General features: G+C 43.2%; 1 protein-coding gene across 4 annotated transcripts in view; it reads left to right on the forward strand.

The window, feature by feature from the left end:
• Window positions 1-26,603, forward strand: part of LDB3 (LIM domain binding 3) — a 501,927-nt gene that overhangs the window by 449,536 nt on the left and 25,788 nt on the right. For all 4 annotated transcript variants that reach the window (XM_069610771.1, XM_069610772.1, XM_069610773.1 and 1 more), the window contains 2 exons: window positions 15,110-15,230; window positions 17,117-17,232. In XM_069610771.1, coding sequence (XP_069466872.1) covers window positions 15,110-15,230; window positions 17,117-17,232 — 237 coding nt within the window. The remainder of the gene's footprint in view (window positions 1-15,109; window positions 15,231-17,116; window positions 17,233-26,603) is intronic.

Below are 26,603 nucleotides of genomic sequence, written 5' to 3' on the forward strand. Positions count from 1 at the left end.
AATCCTAATTGTCGCACTCCCTATGCCTGTAAATTGCTCAACTCTCAATACACTTTTTTCCGGATCGACCAGTGTGTGATTCCAGTCTCAATTACAGTAAAGACACTCTGCGTCTACTTTGAAGCCTTTCTCAATGTGCCTAGACAAGTGAGCGCCATTGCATCCTCGGCAGCTTATGCAACCAAAGTCCTCAATACAGTCAGACCCTTTCTCACAAAAAACAATTGTCTCACCATTGCCCAGGCCGTCATTGGCTCTAAGATAGACTATTGTAATGTCCTCTTCATAGGCACCTCTGCTGGAAATATTTTAAAATACTGCTAATTATTCAAAATAATGCCTTGAGAGTAGCCCTAAACATCCCCAAGTGAGAACACATCTCCAATGCCAGGAGGGCAGCACTGGCTGCCCATCCAGGAACGTATCCACTTCAAAACATAGTCCATTGCCCACAAGTGTCTCTCCAATACAGCACCTCCTTACCTCACACAAAGATTCACCAAAGCACACTCAAGTCCCACCAGGACCCCTTACTCGGACAGACTCGTTGTGCCAAAAGTGAGAAGATTCAAAGCGGGAGGCTCGAGCTTCCCCTACTGTGCAGCCAAACTCTGGAATGACCTCTTCCCCCCGTCCCTGAGGGCTGAGAAATCTTACTGGATCTTTCGCAAAACCCTCAAAACCCAGCTCTTCTCTTTACTCCCCCATCATGACCATCTAGTGAGCTATTCTGTGACACCTTACCTCGGTATGCTCAGTATGACCAGTATGTATGTAACACGCCCACTCTGTAACCAATGTAAATATTACTTATGCTCCCTGTCTTTCCACCAATACCTTACTGTCTGTCTAAGTGTGTCCCCCTTACCTGTACTTGACCTACATGCAACAGCGCCTCAATGCCTCCGGGTTGTATGTGCGCTTTACAAATAAAATAAATAAATACATGCAAACATACATACAAAAAAGTATTAAGATAATGCCCCAATAAATGTCATGCCATGATATTGCACTAGATCACATGATAATATTTAAGTACTTCACATTAAACAGGTGAGCACTTTGAACAAAATAACTTAAGCAAAGGAATCGGTTCTGCCAAGCCTTGGACATCTAAGCCTCTTTCCATTAAATTAACAGCATAGACAACCAAGACCTAAGACACACACACAGAATGCCCACATTTCAGGAAATCAAAATGTCAGAAACATTAAAAAGGGACTAATGACACACCACTAGGGCGAACGTGCATTTTGACACTTTTTCTATGTACCACTATCCCAATAGGTTTTACTCCACTAGGTGACAATGAAGCAAAACCTACAAGCCAAACCTGTAAAAGATCAAGTAACAGCACTATGTGGGGTACGTTCTGCTCCTTCATGGTTGTACCAGTGAGGCATTCATAACATCGCGGTTAAGCAATCTGTGGGTGTAGAGTGTCCGGTTGCAATGTCCTGACTTGTTGGAATGCCAAAGCACTGAGCCATGCAGCCGCCGTAGCGGGGTTTGCTTTACTTCCTGTGGCTGGCAGCTTGATGGATGAAACAAATAAGGCCCTGTGGCACACACGGGCCCTCCCTCCTATATTCACCATCGGTCATGTGGCTGCCACTGGAATGTAAACAGGCTGGGCCCATGTGGGACCGGCAGGGATTTGGAAAACAATCCCGCAGAGCTGTGAAATGAAGGCAAGGTGAAGCGAAGATAAATACAACGTCGCCTCGTTAGGGTGAGGCTTTCAGATGATGGCGTAGGGTTGATATTACTTTACACAGAGAGGTCCGTCATTAAAACCATAATGTACGTTTGATAAAAACTAATTGTATAATTGGTTAAAACATTTCTGGTGTTCCAAATCATTTTAGCTGAAAATTAGCACTAAGCAATTTCAACGTTATGGTGAGTAAAAATAAATGATATTTTAAAAAAAAAAGGCATCATTTTGAAAACCCCATTCCCGTGTGTAATCTATTTTTCTCGACGGGCTTCAACATAGAACAAAGCCATTGGCAGAAGCTACACAGAGACACGTATTTTAAATTTAGGAACACACACACTTTTCAGTGTCAATCATTTTAAATACAAATTCTCAATGATGTACTTTAACATTCGACAATTTTGTTTCAAGTGCTGTATACCTAGGCTTAAGAGCAACAAACTTTGCAGGGGTCTGCAACCTTTGGCTCTCCAGATGTTGGGAACTTCAACTCCCATCAGCCCTGGCTTGCATACTCAATAGTGTGGAATCATATTAGTTGTAGTCCAAAACATCTGAAGAGCCACAGGTCGCAGACCTGGCTTAGAAGGAAAGCTTAACATGGAACAAGCTACTTTCTGGTACATTTTTCCCTCTTTGGTAGCTTGTCTGTCATCATGCTATCGCGCCACAAAGTGTGTGTGTTACCTCACCCCTCTCACTCACACTCCTGCATAGGAAGTGATGTCTCATGCTCAAGCTGGAGACATGGGAGGATGGTCTCCTTTGCGTGCCTTAGTGGCTGAGGCAGCTTTTCGTGCCAGGAGGACGAGGTGGCTCCCGCGTCGTAAACAATTCAAAGTCAGTGGTGGGAGGTGAATAATTTCAGAGGAGGGGCCTTAACATCTCCACTGGTATATCCCTGAGAAAAATGTGAAAATAATGGGTTTATATCTCAAGTTTTGCACAAAATCAGGAAACGGCTGTATAATCTACAATTTGTTATCTAGGGTAATACATAAAATGTTCTGGTAAATGCCAGATCAATATAACACACACTAGTATCTTACAAAATGTTCATGATGCCTGTGTACAAAATATGTGCCAGCGTTGCCAACATAAATCACTTTTATGACGCTGCGCCAAATTATATGCTAACATTGCCCCTGTCTATCACATTCATGATGCTGTCCCCGCCATACATGCCAGATTTGATACTGTACATCATTTTCATGAAGCTGCACCCTCAAAATGTTTCAGCATTGCCACATCATTTGCATTCAATATATGACATTATTGTCATTTTACATTAGTTCTATGATGTTGCACCCAAATAGTATGCCAGAATTGCCATTGTAGAACACATTGATTATGTGACATGCACAATATATTTCAGCACTGTCGCTGGAAATCACATTCATGAGGCCCTACCACCCGCCAAACGCATATGTGCACTTATGCACAAACACATATACAGTCAGTCACATTATTTAATTAAAAAAGTGCTCTGTGGGCCTCTGATCCTATGCCATCCCAGCAGAAGGTGGGGTGACAGACCAAGAATGGTGGGTGGCCCCAAGTGGGACAGCCACCCCCTCTTCTCCCCTCCCCTCCACTGGCCTTATTGTCCCCATCATGGCACCACCCCATGTATTATGACGGAGGAAGGCTTTGCTGCAAGTGGGCTTGAAGGGCTCCTCATGGGGCATCTTTCTATACCATTTCTGTACTTTTTGGAAGGCAGAAGGGGAGGTGCATCAGAATCTGAAAGGAGCCCCAGAGGGGTGACTGTCACCCCCAGCACCTTGCCTAGTGGCAGCAATAACCATGGGCACATTCCCCACTCGCTGGGCTGCTCCTGTTAAAGAGCACATCTACACAAGGAAAAGCCCTGGGCTTTGTGATCCATTCCCATAAAACATCCTGCTTCTAAGTTCAACCACAGTATTCAGCAGTGGCGCAGCATGAATTCTGCATTGCCTTTAGCCTCGGCCCTCATTTCCATAACGAGGTCCCGTAAGCATTAACTCTGCATGAGTCTCCCGTCCGCTGTGCACGTTCTCCACATTACTCCAATATGTTATGCTCTTGTGGTTTCCTAGTGTCACCTGACACTGAAGGTGGTTTTTACAGTGATTGTTCTTTGCTACAGTACACAGGGCCGCAAAGGCCCACTGGGCATAACAGTACACTGGTCAAAGATTTCCCTAGAATATGTGGTTTCAGTGCCTGTTAAATTAGGTAAAAAAAGACTTCAAGTGGGCCAACATCTCCAAAGAGACTGGAAGAAAGCTGTGAAACAGACCCTGCCCCCCTTGCTCCTCAAATCTTCCCATCACTCTGAAGAGGCTGCTCTCCATGTTCTTCTGTTGGACAGGCACTGGACCCATCAAACCGGTTTAAATTCCCCCTCAAAATGCCCTGATTTAAACCATCGCCTGAGCCACACTGACTTGGCCACAATTGCCCAATTAGCCCTGTAAAACAAACATGCAATAGAGATTTCGTAAGGTACCGTATCGCCTCTCTCATCACATCACCTGAGCTTTGTTTCTGCAGATATATCAATGGCAATCAAACTCTGCTGAAAGTAGCCACCACCTTTGCTCTTGCCAGAAAGCCTATCAGACCTGTGTGCAAACCAGCAGGTTGAAAATGGAACCACCTCAAATAGAATTGGAGATCACCCAGCACTCCGGAAAGAGATACTCTAGAGCAGGTGAAGAGTCCCTGAGGGAGGGCTTTGGAAGCAGTGGGAATGGGAAAAGAAAAGGCCAGAGAGAGCACAAAGGTGAGACACGGAAGAGGAGCTCTCTCCGTAAAGCACAAGAACACACTCACTGGCATTGTAGGAAAGGAACAAAAAGAACACAGTGTTAGACTTAATTTCAGAAGGCTCTATCTAGCCTTCCACTTCTCCACCTGTTGCCTGATGTGAGCTGTAGTGTGTGTTCACTCCGACTGAATAAAATGGACTGATGTAAAATGGAGGCAAAAGCAAAGCCCAGGAGCAGAGTAGGCTGTCCCTCATGGCATGGAATTCGCCTGGCAAACCTTGATCTCTGAGCATGTAGTCTGTGAAGGTGCCCACGCCAGCAGGCTTTCTCTTCCTCATGATGAATTGCTAACCAGTGTAGTTTTACATAAAACACTTTATTAAAAAGTGGTCATGGAAAAGAATTTTCATATCAAACATAGCATAATTAAAACCGTTTTAAGCTCCCATAACCAAAGAATATGAGAAACCCGCATCGCTGCATTCATCGTATAATTGCCCATATTTATACATTGCTCCATAAAGATCCTTGCGCCAGCCAATGAGATTGCCCCGAACACAATAAAGTACAAGAATGGGTTCCGAGCACCCTCATGATTTCGCACAGCCATCCCTTCCGCTGCCCACATTTTTATAATAAAACAAAGATCCTTTTTTCGTGCATGTTCTTTCCGTCTTCCTCCATCGCTGGACCTCTTCCCTGACACATGACTGAACATCTAAGAAAAGAGAAAAAAGGCACTTTGAGCTGGTTTTTCTTCTCACATTTTTGATTGAACTTGTGTTTTCATTCATAACATACTTGCAGTGAGCTTTCTTTCCTAACTGAAAAAGTATGAAAACTCAATATTACCATTGGCTCTGGCCTTTACCAGATGGTAATAGAGCAGGGACCCTTATTAAAAGAATTTGTTTTGGACTGTTAAGTAGTGCTGGTGGGCCGTTATCATCTGTTACAGACCACAGCTGGGTTCTGTTGCTTAAATAGCTCTAGTGTTTGCCTAAGAGGCATCCATGTAAACAGACAGCAAGCAACAGCAGCAGCAAGTTTCGGGTTTTAGATGCTTTAGAAGTGTCTCATTGCTGGATTTCCGTCCTGTTTCTAATAATTGTCTTAGATGTCTGCTACAAAAATTAAGTAAGTTTGTGCAAAAGAGGGGCAAACCCTATAAATCACCCCAGTTAAACTTTTACAGGAACTATCACCAAATTCTCATTTCCACCCACTTATAAAACCTTGCCCTAACTGGTAGCACCTTCATTCGGACTCTCCTTATCAGTTTGCGAGACAGCAAGGAAACTATCCCTCCCAAATAGCTCAGCGCATATAGCGGTGGTCTACATTGCACATAGAACATTAAGTAGGATAGATTGTATGCTAAAGTATCATCAGATATCGCCTTGCTCTCATGGGGGTCATTTTTCCAAGATTGTCCTCAGTTGGCGAAATTAGCAAGCCAGCTTGTGCCAACATTGTTTCTTCGAATCCTCCTTTGGTGTTGCACCCCCAACAAGTGTACACAATCAAGAGAACCTGAGCGACTTTGCGACTAGCACAGCTCAAGTTAAGGCATAACACAGATCTGTCTCCTTATCAGACCAGAAGTGCTTACCCCAAAACACTGCTGGTAAGAGTGCTGCCTTTATCCATTACAAATTAGTCTGCCTTCTCAGCTGGCAGGCGGGAGTACCCTGGACGTAGTGGTCAGCTCATGTTTGTTGCCCCAATATCTTGAAGTATATTTCTAGTCTTTTTCCAACGACGGATTGCTGTGATGGCTTCCTTTCTCACTTCCGGTTTGGGTTAAAGCATTCGGCTCGGGCAGCTAATTGCAGCCTCATTGGCATTGGCACTGTAAAATGGCCCGGATGTAGTAAAGTGCAGTGAGACGAACTGTCTCTGTGTATTAGGGACACAGGCCATTCTGATTGAGATTTGCAGAGCTGGAACATAGCAGGAAAAATCTATCCTATGCATGTGCCCTTTGTTTGCAGGGAATCCGAATGCTTGTCTCCCTGCTTCTCATTTTGATGCGGGTGCAGAGGCATGGATCCCTACGGACTATGCACCCCCCCACCCTCACCCCTCCATTGCACGGGCAAAGGGAAGTCACGGGTTTGTAGGCACTCAAGGCAATGACTGCCGCCGTGTTTTTGCACGGCAGCCACCATTAACATTCGCCACTGTGCACTCACCGCTCTGACCCTATCAGATTAGTTTCATGGAGCGGATGCTAGCACAGAAACCCAGGACCAGCAGGATTCATGTGTTAACATTTGTTCCATGCAGATAATGATCCACATCTGGCACGGCGGACCCTGGACACGGATGAGGATGCTCCCAGGCTCCACTCTGTCGAGCTTCCACCTGAAGCAAAACAAGACCCCTATTGTCCTGTCGGAGTGTTGCAGGATTTCAGAATGTAGCATCCAGGCGCCTCATGGGTGGATAAGAGAGACCACATTTCTCCAGAATTGGCAACTGTATAGTGGCTCTCAGCATTAAGTGAAGTGAAATCAGCACTAAGGATGTAACGGTATAACGGCATACCGTTAAAGATACTGTGAACCACTTAATTGAACAATAATAACCGTCACATTGTTTATACAGGTATACCGTTCATACCGTTAAGTTTGCTTTTCAATCTGATTTCGAAAGGCTGCAGTAAGCAAGTGCTGCACAGTCTTGGTCTTGCACTGTTGGATGTGCCGTCTGCCAAGTAGTTTCAGTTGGAGCAGTTTTTAATGCCATTCCATAAACCACACATGCCTGACATAAAATCAATATGTTAGCAATAGGAAGAATAAATACAGTGCCAAGAAGGAAAAGGGTTTACTTTGGGATGGCGGCTTTGGGATTTATATATTTATAATGGATATTGTTTGCTAAACATATGACAATGGGGGATTTCCCTGGTTCCATCATTGAATTTACATATAATAAGTCACACTGCGAAATTCACTCAGCTCTGTGGGTATTCCCTGCTGCCATACCAAAGGGTAACATGTCTGTGATTACTGAACACCTTTTGGCCCGCAAGTAAACTAAAGGCTGTAAAGTAAAGAGAGCGTGTGTGCGTGTGTGTGTATGCGCACAAGCGTATACTACCATCAGCCTCCATTGATCTGTGGCATGCAGGTTATCAAGATGGCAACATGTTCATCTTCACCAGTAGCCAGTAGGGGAGTTAAAAGCCTAAATGACCATTTAAGAAAAGCTATTCAGTTTGCTTTGCCAGTCGCAGCAGGGCTCCCCCCACAATCACCTCCTCCTCTTCACACGTGTGTTTGGTGGAAGCAAGGGGTGGCATTTCAGTGGAAAGTATGTTGAAAAGCCCAATTCTGGCCCTGGGTGCCTGGTTTTGTTTGTGATGATAAATCTGACAATTTATGACCTTTTAGAAAATATTTGTTAAGATTAGTTAACTCCACCTGCTATACCGCGATAACCATGATATACCGTCATTTGGCAAGAAGGTTATCGTACCGTCATAAAACTAATACCGTGACACCCCTAATCAGCACTATATTAAAGGAATGTTCACACTAGAAAACCTCTATTTTTAATTTCTAAATATACTCATGACTATCAAATGTCTTGCTGAAAGTCTTGAAAGGGGTAGCTTCTATCAGTGACACCCTTTGGAATGTTAAACCTCAGTGCCATGCCCTCCTCCGCGATTGGCTCCAGATTATTCAAGTGGATCCCTATAGCCATCCGAGTGATCTGTGCTGTTTTTAGGATCAGTTGAGAACTCAAAAGCGGGCACAATAGTGTTGTTTTCAGACTCATGAGGCCTAAGTGGATGTTGCACCACTTTCATTCTTCTGGGACCACGTGGATTACCTGAGTGTTTTATGTATTCTCTAAAATAAGAAGCATAAGCATCAATGGCTAGTTGTAATGTAAGTCATGTGAAAGTTGCTCCGTTCGATGGCTTCAAACATATCATCATTCATGACCTCATCGATGGACCAGCCCAGCAACACCATACATGGTAGCAAGGAAGATGGCAGCGGCAGCAAATAGACATCATCTTTATGTATGCAACCCTGATGCAAAACCCTTGCACACATAGAGGAATCTGAGACACACACAGAGGCTGCTCCAAAATGTAATGTCAATATCCAAATCTTGGACAGTAACCAACATGATTTATCAAAATGATGTGCATTATATGCCAGTGTCCTCTTCTTTAAACAAGGACTAGGGGTGGATGGGTCGCTCTAAAACAAATACGATTCAACCCCTTCATGCCCTACACCCCCTCCAACAATCTAATGAAACACATATACTTTACGTAGCAGACTCACCATCGAACAGACTAGTCCCATTTTTCCAAAAGGAACATCAAACTATTTTGACAAAACCTAGGTCTGGGACACTCTACATACTGGAAATATGGGATTAATGCCCAGAATTAAACTGCAGAAGGTTGGTGTGGCCCAGGTCTACTCAGCACACCTCTTACAAGACAAATAGCTAAGAATTATTGTCTGGTCTAATTTATTCACAACATTGCAAAAATTATATAATTTGACACTTGAGAGTATTTGTGATGCAGTTATGTGTGAGGAGTCCATGTCCTGGGAAGTCGGACCGAGAAGTTCACGAGCCTGTCGTCTATGACCTTCATCACATGACTGAGCCCATGGGGCTGCAGGTCTTCCAACACCAAACTCAGAGACAGAAGAGGAGAGAGCATCCAGAGGTGGAGGTGTGAGCACACTGCCCGGGAGGAGGAGGAGAAAGGCCACCAACTGGAGATTCATTGGAAAGACCACCAGTGGGTCCAGATTTCCAGGTGATGGGACTGACAAAGGAAAATGCAAAGCAGATGCCGCGAAGGACGTGCAGAGGAGGAGCTCATGAATGTGAGTGAGGAAATGTTGCCCCAACACACAGCAGTCAGAAAGTGGTTAGGAGGTAGATGAGCAGATATGCCACGATAGGGGGTTTTGTGAGAGGCTATGACACACAGACCCCTTTGTTTTGCATATTAAGTAACTTTGGGTTTTACCCTAAATTACCAGGGGAATCCAGACGTGGACCCCTTGCTCACTGTTCTTAGAGAGGCACAGCACCACCTCACTGATAAGACCCGACGAGGCTGAAAAACGTGTCTGGGGTTGCTGTTGGTACTCTTGTTCAGACGAGAATTGCCTAGCATTTCGGTGCTGGACTGCCCCTGGGCAGGACAAAGAATGATATGCAGGGATATTTCTCCTCTGTGAAAGGACAGTGAGCAAAACATTGGTTGAGACTCTCCCGGGGGCCATCCACCCAAGAACAGGTCAATGGGCCGTGTTCGTGCTGGTAGAGGGACTCCCAGAACCCCCTTTGTATGACACAGAGAGCCTGTCACAAAACAGGGTGGGAACCATGGGGGAGAGATGAGAGCAGGACTGTAATTCAGAAAGAATAGAGAATGCAACGTATGATGGAATAAGGGAAGGCAGGAGGGGCAGTACGAAGAGGATGAGATACATGAACGGCCAGAGGAGCTCCGTAATGAATTTGATGCATTTTACTGCATATTGGGAAATCATTTCCAGTACCCAATACAAGCATAATCATAATGAAGACCTTGATAGCGAGCGAGAATATATTTGGTACATTTTGAGGAACAAAATTCAGCATAACCAAGGCTAGACTCTGCGACAGAGCCTGGACGTGTCAGGTGCAGCTTGGAAACAAAGTTGAATACTCCCATAGGCCTAACAGAGATTGTGGTAGTAGACTGTCTTGGCCCGTTTAATGCCTTCCGGGTATCAATCCCAAGCATTCGAGAGGGAGAAAGTTGTTGAATCAGTGGATACAGATAGTGGAACAAAGCTCATTAAACAGATTATACCTAACAGAGATGGTGAGAGAAGACATAAGCAATTTGTTGCATTTTGGAACGTGAAGTCCAATGCCCCTCCCATATCTGGAGATTGTGAGAGATCCTTTGTTGCATGCTGGGAGGCAAAATCCAATACCCGTGCCAAGTCTGACAACGATTGTGAGTGATCATTTGTTTCATGCGGGGTCACAAACTCTAATATCCCTGTTGTCCCTATGAAAGACAGAGAATCGTGTGATCCAATTCCCTGACAAAGTCAAAGAGAAATTCAACCCTTGTTTCCAAGACTACTCCAAGACCCAAAATGAAAATGAATCACTGATGGCAAGTCTGTGCAAGACCGACAGAATCATTTTTCCAAGTCCCTGAGCGATTGAAAGAGAAGTTCAACCATTTGTTTTTAGTCTGTTAGATGACGGAGAGAGGAACTGCATCATTTGTTGCAGGTCTATGAAAGACTAAGAGAGAAGTGTTTATTCCAAGTTCCAGATAAACTGAAGAAGACAATCAATCATGTTTTCCAAGTCTATGACAAGACAGATAAAATAACTGAACCCCTTTATGTAAGTTTTCCAAAGTCTGACAAAGAAACAGTTGTTCCAAGTAGCAAAAATTCTGAAAGAGAAACTCCTCAATGTGTGCGTAACCTATGACAAGACTGAGAGTGCAAGTCTATGAGAGATATAGAGAAGTTGAATCATGTATTACAAGTGCCTAGTGTATCCTTCGTTTATCTTCAGGGTGGCAGCATTGTATGCCAGACTGAGAGAAAGAAAGTGAATCGCATGCAACATTCTGGGGAAACTAAGTCAAATATCCAAGACCACATTCAAGTGCAAGAAGGACAGACAGAGAGAGAAGGTATGATTGCATTATACTGTATGACGCAGAGCAGCTCTACAGAAAAGTCCATGGGGGACCGAAAAAGGTGCGAGTAACCGCGTTAAAAATAAACTAGGGTGCCTGGTATGGTCTCGGTCATCCAGGTCAATAAATACAATTCAGAAGAACAAAGGACCAAGACCAATTGTGTTGGACAGAGCAACCATACATTGTTTACAGGCAAAACTGATTTACAAAAATATATGCATTTTTAATCATTTCTTGTATGCTAAATATAAAATATAAACATGCACATCAAAACAATGGGAAAAACAAATTCATCACACAAAACCTAGAACAATTATTAAGCGAACACAGGACTCTAAATACTCAATCACACAAATCACATGCAGTAAATGGCCCATATCCATTTATTAGGGCTCAAAACCAACAACCTCTACTAATAATTCTTCACACCTACACCTATTTAGCATTGTGTCTATTCCTTCCGATATTTATGGTTGACACGGGTTTCAGTACCGGCTTCGATCCTAAGCCAACAGACCGAAGTTTCAAGCAGCCTGCTCCTCACTGTATCCAATAAAATAGCTTACTTGTGCTTTACCAGTCACTTAGTTCATATTGGCGGGGGAATCCTCACAAATGTGTGACCCATTTGTGGAGTATTGGATCATGTTGAGGAGCTGCTGCCTGCTAAAACACCACAGAGATTAGCCTACCTAAACGCCAGTCACCTTGCGAGGCAAGTCTCCACTTGTGGAACTCCTGTCAATCCCCAAAAAGGAAGGGTTCAGAAATTCTCAGACAAGACAACCTATGGGACCTAAGGGACCACCCGTCAATATCAGGGCTCTGTTCTGCAAGGCAACACTGTGAAAGACCATCTTTTGCGTAGGGTTATCCAGGAAGAATTAAAAGGGTTAGTGCCTGTAGACCGCACCTGTGCAGTGTGTCGTCCCTAGTGAGACACATGCCTCTGCCGGATCCACGGATCCAGTACTCCTTTCCACTTGCTCACTGGAAAATAAGCCAAGTGTGACTCTCTAATGGACAGTATATTTCGTAGATTTTCTTTCATTGCATGTCTTCACTGGAGTAGGCTTCCTTTGCTCATTAATATGAATGCAACAACATTTTGACCAAATCTATTTTTCAACGTAATTCTCCTGCATGCGTCTAAGTACCAACATCCCACCTTGCACGCAGCTTCCTTTACACCATCTCTTCCGTATCAGCATGCTGCCATGTTTCTCCAACTTTCAGCCGTCACCAAGCCTCGGCTTTAGCCTCAGTCCAGGCTACCTCTAGGACGTGTCTTCATAGAGGAATGTATTAATGGTACAGTACTCTCTCTCTCTCTCTCTCTCTCTGTCTCTCTCTCTCTCTCTGTATCTCTCTCTCTCTCACACACACTCTCTCTCTCTCTCTCTCTCTCTCTCTCTCCTTATGCAGGTCCAAGTATAAGGACCATCTCCTTTTCTCCTTTATCATAAACCCTATCGTCCTATTATTTTACGCAGATTTGAAGCACAGTGTCTAGACCAAAATTGTTCTCTTGCTACCAGCTCCAAGGCTATACAGATGTTGTTGACTCTTTCCAGCTCAGCCCAGAAAGGAGAAGCAGCACAATAGGGCAATCGGCTTCAGTAATCTAATAAATTGCCCAAGACTCAATCTTTGCATCCTTGAAAGCTTGGTGACCAAACTGTGCTATCTTAATAGAGAGACTTTCTCCACAATCTCATTTTCGATTCTATAGGATTGTTAAAAAAAAAAGTGTTTTTTTGATCTGGCCACAACAACCCCGCCCCTTCTGCATCTTAAACTGACACTGGATTGTTACAAACCCAATTTTTATAAGCGTATGACCACTGAAGGTTTTTGTGGGGGGTGACTCGAGAGGCTTAAGGACATTGGGAGTCAGACCTGCTGATTTAAAAGTCAGCATCTTTGGAAAAGTGACCAGCCTGGCATAAGCACTACATTTTCTGAGTTTTATCTGCAGCTGTGAACTCATGAAGTAAGGAAGTGCTATGGTGCTCTTGAATGGAAAATGGTCTTTAAGAAACACCTACCCCCACAACCTTTACCACCAAACCTTCCTCTTACCCCAGTCCAGGAGCAAACCTCTCAAACTTTGTAAAAACAAAATGTGCAAGCAGGCCATCTATTACTGTAGATGGGCTGAGGCCGTATGCCGGGCAATATAGTCTTAGGGACGGCAATTGCCAAGTACCCTTAATAAGGGAGCCACAGGTCCGAAATCCCTGCACATGTGCATGTAGCCGAGGCCTTCTCTCAAAGTGGTGTAGCCATAAATGACGTGTGCCTTTTGATAACTGAATGTTGCCAGACTAGGAGTATTACCCAAGAGCGAATCAAAGAACTGGAAAGTGTTTTTGCACACTTGAGAACCACTGGCTTCTCTCTAGTAGTTGCCAGCTCCACCTGCAGAATGCACTTCTTTTGTTGCAATCAATTCATGTATATATTCTGCGCGTTAAGTCAGTTGGAATTGTTTGATAGTTTGTTAGAACATTGTCCCTATTATGTGCACGTGGTGAATGCATGCATGTCAGGGCGGCCCTTGAAATCTAATGAAAGCTAGCAAATCCTTCAGCTGGTGTTTTAGCTTTGATGCATGGCATTTCTCCATGATTGATGCAGATGGGGAACTTGCTACGTGGCAGTCTGATGCCTCGTGTACCATCATTGTAAAAACAATGCCAAGTAAAAGGTCTCCCAGCTCATAATCCATCACATATCTTATCAACATTAGCATGATTGCCCTTTACCACAGCTTGGTATTGTTGTGTGTCCCTGGACAAAACACAATGAAAAGCACCGTATTTGTAATGAATATATTTGGTAGTTAAATCCTTTCTCTTTGACTTCGTTTTTCATTGTTTTCTTTCTAGCCATCTTTCTTCCGTGTATTTTTCATCTGATGTGACATTCTCTTAATTCTCTTTCCTTGCATCCTTCAATGTACCCTCCTTACTTATGTATTTAATTGCTTCTTTTTTCTGCCAACCATTCTTCCCTTTCCTCTTTCTTTCTTATCTTTCCTTTCAATTCCCCTCCTTTATTAATATTTTCCATTCTCAATATGTCGTTCCTTCTATTTCAATCTTTCTTCATTCCCTATCTCTATATCTGTCTGTATCTTTCTCACAATTTTTCTTTTTCCCCTGTCTCTTAAATCCTTTCTCTATTTCTTTATCTTTCATATTCAGACTAATTCTTTGTAATACACCACCTTTCCTTTCTTTCCTTCACATTTGTAGTTGCCATTGTTCTTCTGTCTTGCCCTTTCCTTCTTTTTCCTTAATTTCCTCTTTATTTGTCAGTCGCTATATATAATAATCGTTCTATATTGCTGCCTTTTTCAATTACTGTCCTTGTTTTTTTTTCTTTCTTTGTATTTCTATTTGTATGTGTTGTTCCACATGTTGTTTTTCTTCATTTCTGGCATGCTGTCCTTCAGTTTCTTTCTGCCTTTATTTCTTTTGCTTTCGTAGTAGCTTTATTGTTCTTTGCATCTTTATTTCGCATTAGCACAGTTTATTTTTTCTTGCTTTTTTCTGTCTTTTCCTAACCACTTTTTCTTATGTTTACCTTTCTGGTTTTCCACTTTCTCTTTCTTTGTTGCTTTGTGTTTGTCTTTTACGATATGACCTTCCATCTATATGTTTCTGCTATTTTGGGTCTCGGAAGGATAGCTCAGGCGCAACGTGCTCGCTTTGGAAGCAAGACGACACAGAGCACCATAGGTTCGATCCCCGGGTCCATGCTTAGAAACCTCTCAGTGTTAAGCGCGTTATAAATAACCTATCATATCATATCACTATCTTACTATCTTTTATTATTTTCAGATTTCCTTTCCTGAATGTTCTATTGCCTTTATTTCTGGTCTTTCTTTTCTAAATGATATCTGTTTTCCAGGAAGTTATGCATGCCTTGAGGCAGACCTGGCACACCCACTGCTTTGTCTGTGCGGCCTGCAGGAAACCCTTTGGCAACAGCCTTTTCCACATGGAGGATGGAGAGCCATACTGCGAGAAAGGTGGGTTAAATAGAATTTCCAGTTCTTGGTTTTCCAAGATCCCTTTGAAGTAAACTATCTAACCCTGAAAATGGTGCAATTGCCTAACACAATTCTATGATAATGACAGAATGGGTACAGCCATGGTACGGAGTGTGACACATCCCAAATAATCGGCAATAGGTTTGCTAGTGGACAAATTGATCTATCATTCATTCCACTCCTTCGACCCGTGCACCTATAGAGAACATCTTTAAGAAGTATTGATCTTTCTTTAGTTTTCTGTTTACAGTATTCATAACTGTTCAACTGTACAATATCAAGCCATTATACTTGTCTACCGACAATTATGTATACATCTAGCTAGGACTGTCTATCTACATGATTGATCTGTGGATCTTCATCACAGTAAAAATGCAAATAAATAAATAAACAATTCTCTCTGAACCACAATGACCCAAGAGCAGCCCCCTTTTCAAGTCGGCACATCCGCTTATGTAGACAAATTGCATCCACATGGAGTACTCTTGGTCAGGTCCTTAGTTACGTAAGTCTTGCCTCCATTTTGTGATATTTATTCAATCCATTGGTATGTGATAATTGCAGATAAAGGGAGTGCTAGAATGTTTGGCCCTCATTGAGTTGACTCTTGCAATTAAACACAATGGCATCCCTCCAAACATTGGCAAGCAGAGAGTCCAGGGAAATTCAAGCACCAAAAAGCCCTTATCCAAGCGTTTTGTGTTGTCTAACGTATTGGTGAGGACAGCAAGACGAGAAGAGAAAGTCTTGCGATCATATACGTTCCAGTCTTGTTGGTGACCATTGGGAGCCTGGAATTCACCTTCAATTGAATGTTCCAATTGTTCATGCTGCTGACATTGGTGAACATCTTTCTAATAGGTGTGGCTCTCTACAGCGAAGTTTCCTGTCCATATTCGATGGTTTTCACAAGTAGGAACGGGCAGCAATGTTCATAGTGAGGCACATCATAACAAAAATAGTTAGATAATTAAAAACAAGCTTTGGGAAAAATCAAACATGACCCACTCATATGTTTTAAACAATACAACTTATATGTATTACACTTTTCAACAAATCATCCAGGTACTCTTAATGTCATTTCACTATTGGTATTTACCTTTATTTGCAAAACAAATCAATATTAACATGTAACTATTAGATTTTATCCTTGAAAAATAAGACATGGTAGGTATTTTAATTCAGGGCTGTATGTTAGGATGCTGTATTGTTAAGAAATTAAGTGGTCAAAAGGCCCACTTGGTTTGAAAGTGTTTATTACACCAGAAGCTTCTTAATAGCTGCAATTAACAAATTACCTTCTGCACAGATGTTTTTGCAGGTGTAAATTACATTAATGTGACAAAAGTCTGGATCAGAAGCAGATGAATGACTGCAATTAACCCGTACCATTTCAGTCAGCTGTTTTGGGAGACAGAAAGGATTGTCAATCAATGTCAGTTTGAAAATAATTTAGATAACACTGAAAACGTGCTACTGTTAATGTTACAGGTGTATATGTGTCCCTCAAAAAATGCCAGTAAAAAGTCTAATCGTTTCTTTCTGAAATGGGTAGCTAATGCCACCTCTATGATCCCAAACTAAAAATTGAATGTGAAGCGCAACCGTAATACAACCCCATGGCAAATGATATCCCGCACACCATTGAAGAGTTTATGCAAAATCTACAACCTATCGTGATCCTAACGTTAAAATCAATTGTAGCGAAACACTTGAAGGAATTCCATGAGTACACTCTAAACTGCTTGGTTTGGATCATGAATGTGTTCATAGCACCTGCCATTACTGTACATTTCAATGTGGAAGGTTTGTGTCACTGATCCTCTTAAATATGTTTCCACTTTAACTCTATGATCCCTTTGCAGATTACATCACCTTGTTCAGCACCAAGTGCCACGGCTGCGACTTCCCTGTTGAGGCGGGTGACAAGTTCATCGAAGCCCTTGGGCATACCTGGCATGACAGCTGTTTCATTTGCGCTGTAAGTCTTGCATCCCAGACATACATGGTGAACGTGTGTGAGGTCAACTGTGGGTGGGGACCACAGTGCATTAAGGTTGAGAAGAAAGTAGGTGCACTCCCTAAAACTTGGTGCTTATTTTGCCAACCACATTGTTTTGTTACACACAATCATCCCAGAACCACCACATACCAAGGCAAACAGAAGAAAGGTGAGCTGTGTGACGCGTGAACATTGCATTTGTCATCATCAACAAAGAAATCTACTTCTGAAACGCTCTTGTTTAATCATGATGACCTACCATTTATAGGACCAACCCCACAATTCTTACACCTTTCCTTCATGCAGTAAATGAGTATTCTCTTCAGAAGAATATCTTCCTAAAATCCCAGGATTTCAATGTCGCCAATATACAAATAATGTGTTAGTGGTGCAACGCAATCTGTCAAAGAAAATGGGCAGTCTTGGTTGCCCCAAGTTTGTTTTCTAAGTCTTTCTTTGTGATGAACATAAGTTCTGATAATTTGAAGGGTGTCGTTTATCAGCTTGTAAGATGCATGAGAGAAACTGCACTGGAAGTTAGAGTGTGAGACTCTCCAGAACAATAGCTTATGTTAGCTGAGCTCCCACAGCATACTGTGGAGGGGTTTGCAGACAGGATTCATTAAGGACCCTTTTGGTTCACCTTTTGTAATGTGGGTCAAGATCAAATGGCGGAGGCACTGGCAGCACTGCTGGAGAGGGCACAGGTTAGGTAGTTCAAATTGCACATCATTTATGAGCATGCAACTTAATGTCCAAGCCAAGAATCTTATAATAATATATAATTGCATTACATTGTTACCACAAAAATGACTCCCAAAGCAATAGAGAACATTACCAAAACTAAACTAAAATACATAAGAATTAAGGACATCAAAATAATATATTTGAAGATGAAAGCACCAAGCATTTTCTTCTCGTCAAAAGAGTAGTCAAAAGGCCAAGAAAAATGTTCATTAAAACAAAAGATTTAGCTGGGGTAGGCTCACTGGATATGAAGATTGGCATCTTGTTAACAGGCCCTGGGAGCATAGCCAAGCAACTAAGCAACTGCCCTCGGTTTTCTGGAATGCTTTGTGAATCAGGCGTATGAGAAGCAAACCAACCTACATACCCGGCAATCAATCAATCTCCATCAACAAACAACCTCCACCAAGGACAACAGGAATCATGAATTTAAGCCCCATACAAGGGTTCAGCGGATTCATCTGAAAGACATTCAGAGTAGGAACAACCATCCTATCAGAAATAGGTCTCCCACACATTGGGAACACTGAAATTGATATCTTTACCCCACACTATTCAAACACTTGGACAACCCACAATATATAAGAACCTCAACACCACACCCTTATCTCGCCCCTGAACTCATACCACCTATTGCTAAGCACCCACTCCTAGAAATGAACAAAGAAACAACGTATACCATACCTACTGTTATAGTGACATGCCTGCTCGCAGAAGCATTGCTAGGGATGTGCCGAGGGGGCTATATGCCCTGGTATTTTGTTTGTGCCCCCGGATAGAAGCTCAGTCTCGACAGTTCCAGCATTATCATAGCCTCGGATCATTGCCAGTCCTAGCAACACCCCTGCTCGCTTGTATCTATATATGCTTCAATGGCTGTGAACAACCATGTTCCCGCATTCCATGACAACATTCACTAGATCTTGTCAACTTAATCTTATAGATCTTGCGAGCACCAGTGTTAGACGAGGGACAACACACATTTGCCTACAGCAGAAATAAATCCACATGTATGAATTATTATTATTATTAAGGCCTCAGTGCGCACACAAAAAACAAGACAATACAAGCACAAATAGAACAACATCATAAACAAAACAATAACATAAACAACATCATAAACAAAACAAAAAGAATAAAGACGGGGGAAAGACACTACCCCCGATCAACAATCAATTTCAGTTCAGATGACGTATTTATAAAAAGGTTGCAATTTGCCAAAAAGATGGCAAGGTTGGTGAAACCACAACCAATAATTATGCAGTCCCTATTGGCTTTTCTACACCATACCTCAATCTTCATCCTCCACATGACCTTTAAATCAAAGTTTCTGACAATCCCAGATCTAGTTCTTTGTCTCGGCCAAGCCAGTACTGTGTTCCTAAAAGCATCCTTAGGATCAGGCCCTGAGGGTGACAAAACATTGGTAATAATGAGGTTTCTCTTCTCTCTAAGTCCTGTCCACAATATATGGCAGCTGTGATTTGTTAAGACGTGAGTGTTTAAACAAGGTGGATTTAGTTTTCGCAGAATTACATTAATCATCACTCAGAGTACTTGGTCCTACTTTAACATCAGACAACAATGACCCCATATGAGATTGCCTTGCCGTAACTCCAAGAGCAGACGGGTCCATAATGTTAAAGCCATCTGGTGTGGGTGTCAGCTTTCAACAATTCCCGCATATTGGCAAGATTCAGCTCAGTCTGACTAGCTTCCTCATCTGACCCTAAACTGTGATCTGGCAAATCGGCCACTGGAGGTTTATTGAAGGCTGGAAAGGCCAGAGCCTCCCGAGAACTACGAGGGCTCTTATTTGCAGCCTCTGTATCCAGGATTGGGTCTCTCTGACATGGTATCTGCAGAAAAATTCAAATGAAAAAAAAACGGAGGCAGAAAATGCCAAATTTATTTATTAGAAATGTTCGACTTTATAGCAAATTAATAGATGGGGAGTGGGGTAAGAGTATATATTAGGGAACGGGGGATGTTGAGGGGGATGCGGGAGTTGTCCTCCCACATTTCAAGTAAAAAATCTGAATAAAGAACGTTGCCATTTTCTGCCTCAGTATTTTCTGACATAGATTGTCCACCATAACAGGTCGTACCATTGTCACAACTTTGTAGGCTAAGTCCAGCCATAAACCGAAATCCTAAAAATGTCTGCACCGGAGAAGATCATCAATAATAGCATCCTTTACTTGCTGCCATTGGTTAGAACTATACTGTTCCATCACCAAGGATTGCTCGCTCTCTGACTTCGGGACATCTACTCGCATAATAACAGCTGTGTCCCCTTTGGCAAAGCCAAGTTGTGGGGACAAGGGCACCAAAGGCAACGAAGGCTCTGCAGATTCAGTCTCATGTACTAGACCTTTAGGAGCTTCATTTCATGAATGTTCAAAGTTTCTCTTTTTAACAAGGTCTTCAGTACCAATTTCTCCATTTTCAAATGTATTTATTTTCATTTCCTGGAGGCGTCTTTTCCTAAGAGCACTAGCAGCCTCCATTTCTGTTATTTGATTCCTATAGGGCATGTGAGAACTGCCCCTTTCTGGTTATCACCATTTTGTAGAAAAAAGTCGGCAGAATATGGTCACAGAATATAATTGCAGCAGCCCACTATGGGCTCTCATATACCCAAGGGTTCTAGAGAGGTAATTGGTGCAGACCGAAGAATAGGAGAGCCGTCTGCCCACAATCTCACCCGTCTGTCCACTTAAGAGATGATCTTAGTTAATGCACTGCCCTATCTCAGTTAGTGAACTGCACTATCACAAGATACTCAAAACTGCAGAAATTCAATAAATACCAGAAGCAGTGATTCTTCTATTCATCTGCAGCTATCCTGCCCGATAGAAGGCCGACACCAGCCACAGGACTTCCAGAAGAACTTTAGGCAGACTTTAGAGAGCATGATTACGCGACAACGGCATCATAGCCGCAAGGAGAGACAAAACGCTGGCGTGCGTGAAGAGTATTGATGGGGGGACTAGAGGAGAGAACCTAGAAGCATTGGGGATCAGTCAAGCCGCACTAAAACCGGCCGCTTCTGACTGCCTCCAACACCCTCAATCCTAAATCTTCAAAGGCGTTAGGCCCTTTCACCTGGAGTGAAAATTACACCCAAATGCATAATCAAGAATTCACCTCATGAACCTTCAAAGTACTGCTCCCACACAATGTGTGCCCTTTCTGGTAATTCAAACCCTGACGACACATCTTTTAATGCCCTGGTCCCACTTCATTTCTTGTTGTGGTGCCCAAAGCTCTTTTAGACAACTCAACTCATGTCTGTGGTTGGTAGATCACCGGCTTTGGAAGTTATTGATTACATATGCCCGTGGATCAGGTGGGTCTTCACACATCTTGGAAGTAGAGGATTTCAAACTCGGGTCTCCATGTTAGAGTGAGCGTTCGATGGGAGAGAGTCTTCCATTGAGGAAGTGTCCCCGAAACATTTGTAAATTGTTAGACCAGTAGTAAGTTGTTTCTGCTTAGGTTATCTGAAGCTTCTGAATCGATGGTATGAGGATTTCCAATAGGTAACTCAGTGTGACCATTTACGGCTTTGCGGCCCATGCATAAAGTCCTAAAATGTAAAGTTTATTGGGACGGCCATGAAAGACCTCCAGTTCGGGTGTGACGCAATTGTGGCATTCCAATCCAAAAATAAGTTAATGATTTGGTACACTTTGAAGTTAGATAGTACCAGTAGTATCAATCATACAAAACCAAGAAGGTAGCTTCATTTGCGAAGAAGCACATTTACTTACCGGAATCCTAAGAATGACAGACAATATAGTACTGCCCATTGCAGCAAAGTTGGAAGAGTACCACATCTCTACCCATTCTCTGAGGAATAACCTTCTCCAGATTGGTTATTCTCCAACTGGTTTTTAATGTCTCTTATTAAGGTTTTATTAACATGTTTCTTGGGTTGGTTAATTACCTGATATTCTGAATTAGCACTAATGTGGTCATGCAAGGACTTTAAGGTGAGCGTCATGTCCAGCAGCATCTGGGAGTCTCATTCTATCTGTTGCATGGAGCTACATATTTGTCTCTCTCCCTTGCCATACTGAGGCTGACGTCATGCTGTGTCATCAGAATCACTGTTTGCATAATCCTCTTCTTTTTGATCCCCTCCAAGATAATCTTTGTCATTATGTTTCCCAAACTCTGAGACCACTGCTGGTCCGCATATTTGTTTGTCTGCAGCAGATTCTGAATTTGTGGCTGTTCCCCACATATGGGAACATGGTGCGAGATATCCTGGGCTAGTAGTTCCAAGCATCGCTCCTCCAACAAAGGACCTCAGAAAGGCGTTACTGCATCCCTGCGGTGGGCCAATCCCTCCTCAACGTCCCCAGGGGGCAAATTTGGCAGCAGACAGGCCAACGCCATCCCTAGCGGCCCACTGTCCTCACATATAAATATGAGAAGGTTGGGTAACTTGCCACATTCCATAAGCCCCATCAGGCTTCCTCTTGACTTTACTAGCTAAGACCATGAATTCTTCAACTTCAATCATGTAAGGGTACAGTTCCGATTTTCACCAATTTTATCAGTATGTGACTTGTACAGAAGGCCATTAGCAACTCTTTCCACGTCTGAATGAAACTTGCTCCTACCGTGACTTCATGGCAGAAGACTTTGGTCATCATAATCAACTGCTGTGACATCGCAGAAGGGGGAAACAGTATTTTCCCAGGCAGGTATTTCCTTTGTGTATTGCTTTGGGGTAAGGGAAGCAGGAACATGGTATTTATTATGTTGAGTGTAGTTCCCTCATGCCTCCTCTCTACCCTCCTACAATGCCTACCCACAGGGACATGCACAGGCCATGCAAAGTAAGTACAGGAAGGTATTGTGATGTATTTGATGATGTCATCACTCCTTTCCCAGAGATAGCCTCTTCCATTGTGACCAGGGGATGGCATCCGCTACCTAATCCTGACCCTGTGGGACGGATATATGAGGTTGGACCACATGGGGCTGGCGACCCTCTGGAGGGAGTCAGGCGTCATCAGATGAGACATGGTATCCTCCTTTTCCTTTTAGGGATACCCCCTCCATTCCTCATGGCTTGATGGCATATTGTGGTAACCCCCTTCAACCCCTCTGGACATCCTGGTCTGTACGACAACGTACCAGAATGACCTCACATACCCCCCAACATGGCGGACACCGGATCCGCGGTCTAGTTCCCGGGTAGTACTACTCAGCTAGATAAGCGCCCAGCCCTTGTGGTACGGCGCGTGTCAACGCTCGCAGTTACGAGTTTCAGTTGCTGTTCCTAGTGCTCGGCTACCTTGGAATCTCTGCCCAGCGATTCCTTCCTGTGCTTCCATCCTGGATTGTTCAACCGCTGCCGCACCTGCAGCCTTCCGCGGTCCCTCCTTCCTGGACTTCTTGTTTCGGGGTCATCCTCGGATCACTGCACGTCTTCATTCCTGGGCTTTCCTCTATCGCGGTGCCTCCGGACCGCTGCTATTCCTCCCTGGGTGCATCCATCCATGAACTTACACACTGACTCTGACCGTCTCCTCTCCTTCTTGGGAACACTGTCTACATTGTGGATATCTGAATCATCACAACGAAGTGGCGTCGGAAGAAGCCCGCCCTTACCTTCACAAGACCCGCACTTCCAAGAAACGCGGGCAGACTGAGTCAACAAAGAAGAAACACTCCAAGCCTTCACAGGTCAGCCCACAAGCAGGTCGTGATAGTTGTGACAGTGGAAGTTGTGACGCCATCCCCTGGAACTTTTAACACTATACATTTGGAACCTTTTTGTTGAAGTTATCCTTTTCTTTTGGAACTTTGAACATTTGTTCAAACCAATACCCTTAGCACCGTAGAGTTTCTTTTAGAATGTGTGGGCTAGGATAGGATTTTGCACACAGGACATTTTGCTTTGGACATCTTGATGCAGGACAGACCCTTAGTTTTTGGTTGAGGTAAGGAAATACCTCCTTGAGCAGGAACAGTGAAGCATTTCTCAAACCCCTTTTATTTTTAATAAAAGTTTATAGCAATCATTATGAGTCCTTTGTGTCCATTTCTCATTCCTGGTTCATCACATATTGCGTCAGGAGTTGGAATTCTGTTGGGTTAGACCTATGTATTAGCGCGGAAGAATGTGTGAATGTATGAAACCCGGTGACAAAATGCTAATACCCACTGACCTAGTTCTAATACCCCCCCCCCCACACACTTACATTAGGTTAGCTTCTAAGTTAGGCCTGGCTTGTGGATGTGGCCTAGACATCCTAGCCCATAGACCCCAACTATAGAGGTGATGTGAAGGTCTTAATTCAAAACAGTGGGAAAGAGGCATATCAAATAGAGGTGGGAGGGAAAATATCTCAGGGAATTCCGGAGAGATCTTTGTTTCCCAAGACAGAAGAAATTAGGAAAGCAGATCAAACTGAGAGAGGAGAAAAAGGCTTTGGGGATGCAGATAAAGATTCCCAAACAACACCAGAGGAGATACAACCACATTTCCGGGGGAGGAAACTGAAATAATTCCTGAATTAGCATTTGCCCAAAGGAATGACCCCTTGCTAGCAGAGGCTTTTCGGCATGTGGTATCTGAGGAAAAGGGAAGACTAAAAGGGGGAACATTCTTCTTTTTACTGCATGGGCTACTTTATATAGATATGATATGATATGGCATTTATAACGCGCCTATACAAGTGTTTCTTTAGGTGACATTAGCCCCAATCAGACTTGTAGATCTCAGATTATGGTGCCTAAAAGTCACAAGAGGATTGTGCTAGAGACTGCACCCTCCAAATTAACCAGTGAGCGCAAGTAATGCACGGCTTCGATTGGCCGTAAATGTATGCTGACACGAAAGACTTTGTGCTTACCTGTGCCCTGTGTCAAAAGACTTGTTCCCAAATACCTCCTCCAGCTCCACTTCAGCCTTTACCTACCATTGATGTGCCCATTCCCTGCACAGGCATGGACATAGTTGGACCTCTTGAACCATCCAAATTGGGAAATTGTTACATATTGGTAATTGTAGATTATGCTACTCGATACCCAGAGGCATTCCCAACACACAATACGTCCCAACAGATTTTGAAGCACCTGATCCCAATTTTGTTGTGGGTTGGTTTCCCAAAGGAGATCTTGACAGATCAATGAACAACCTTCATGAGTCGGTTAATGGCAGAGCTGAAGGAGATCCTACGCATTAAAACTCTTAAGACCTTTGTCTTAAGACCTGCAAACTGGCAGACCAGGGGAACAATTCAATAAGACTCTTAAAAATGTCATTCAGAAATTGGTTCATGCTGATGGCAAAAATTGGGATATTATGTTACCTTGCAACCTTTTTGCTATCCAAAAAACACCACAATCCTCAGTGGGGTTCTCACCCTTTGAGTTACTGTATGGTAGGGTACCACGGGATGTCCTTGACATGCTACGGGAGACCTGGGAGAAAAGGGGGGAAGCCCTTTTACAAATCTCACAGAAGCGATAGTTCAACCCCTTATGGTTAAAGCCCAACAAAACTAAAAGATTCATCATGAAAACAAGTGTTTTCTATTGGACACAAATTTCTTGTTCTCCTGCCAACATCTGAGAACAAGAGGTTGTCTAAATGGCACAGACCCTACAAGGTAAATGAACAAACAGGGCCATATAACTATCGAGTTTCCCAGATAGCCGAATTAAGACCCATATCTATCATATAAAACTCCTTAATGAATGGAGAGAGAGGATCCCGTTGAAACCACAACAGTGGAGCTCACTAGTCTCTTAACAGAGGAATCAGAACAAAACACCTTAACTCCTTCCCACCTAACACAGACTCAGAAACAAGATCTACAAACTTACTGAACGTTTCCAGACATCTTTAAAAATGAACCCGGAAGAGTAAAAGGGGTTTTTCACTACATCCTTCAACCCCCAGGGAAGGGTGGCCATTTAAAACCATATTGAATCCCTGAAGTAAGAAAAGGAATAGTCATAGAGCAAGTGGAGAAGCTATTGAGTCATCCCAGAATCCTTGGTCCTCTGCCTGACAGTACTTGTTGCCAAGGCAGACCAATCATGGAGGTGCTGTATTGATTTCAGAAAGGTTAACGCGGTGTCCCAATTCGACAGTTATCCTATGCCAAGGATAGACAACTTGATTGATCGATTGGGAGCCGCTGTTTTCCTCTCCCTGATTGTTCTGACATAAGGATACTGGCAAGTACCCGTTAATTCAGGGGACAAGGAGAAAACCACCTTCTCCACCCTTATTGTACTATTCCAGTTCAAGATGTTACCTTTTGGGCTCCACTGGGCACCAGCAACATTTCAAAGGTTAATGGACCAAGTCCTTCAGCCAAACTCGGCGTTCTGTGTCAATTATGTCAATGATGCAATCATTCATAGTAGGACATCGAAGGAACACGTACACTATCTATATTTAGTCATCAGAGCCTTGAGGAAGGCCTGCCTTACTTCAGACCCATAAAAATGTCACTTGGCACAGTCAGCAGTCAAGTAGCTCTGTTTCTATGTGGGAAATTGGCTTGTTCAACCCCAAAGTGAAAAGGTAAAAGCTGTTCAAGAAACCCCAGTACCCAAAACCAAAA

The sequence above is a fragment of the Ambystoma mexicanum genome, chromosome 8 (genome assembly GCF_040938575.1).
Source record: "Ambystoma mexicanum isolate Mex_15411 chromosome 8, UKY_AmexF1_1, whole genome shotgun sequence".
Classification (NCBI taxonomy): Eukaryota; Metazoa; Chordata; class Amphibia; order Caudata; family Ambystomatidae; genus Ambystoma; species Ambystoma mexicanum.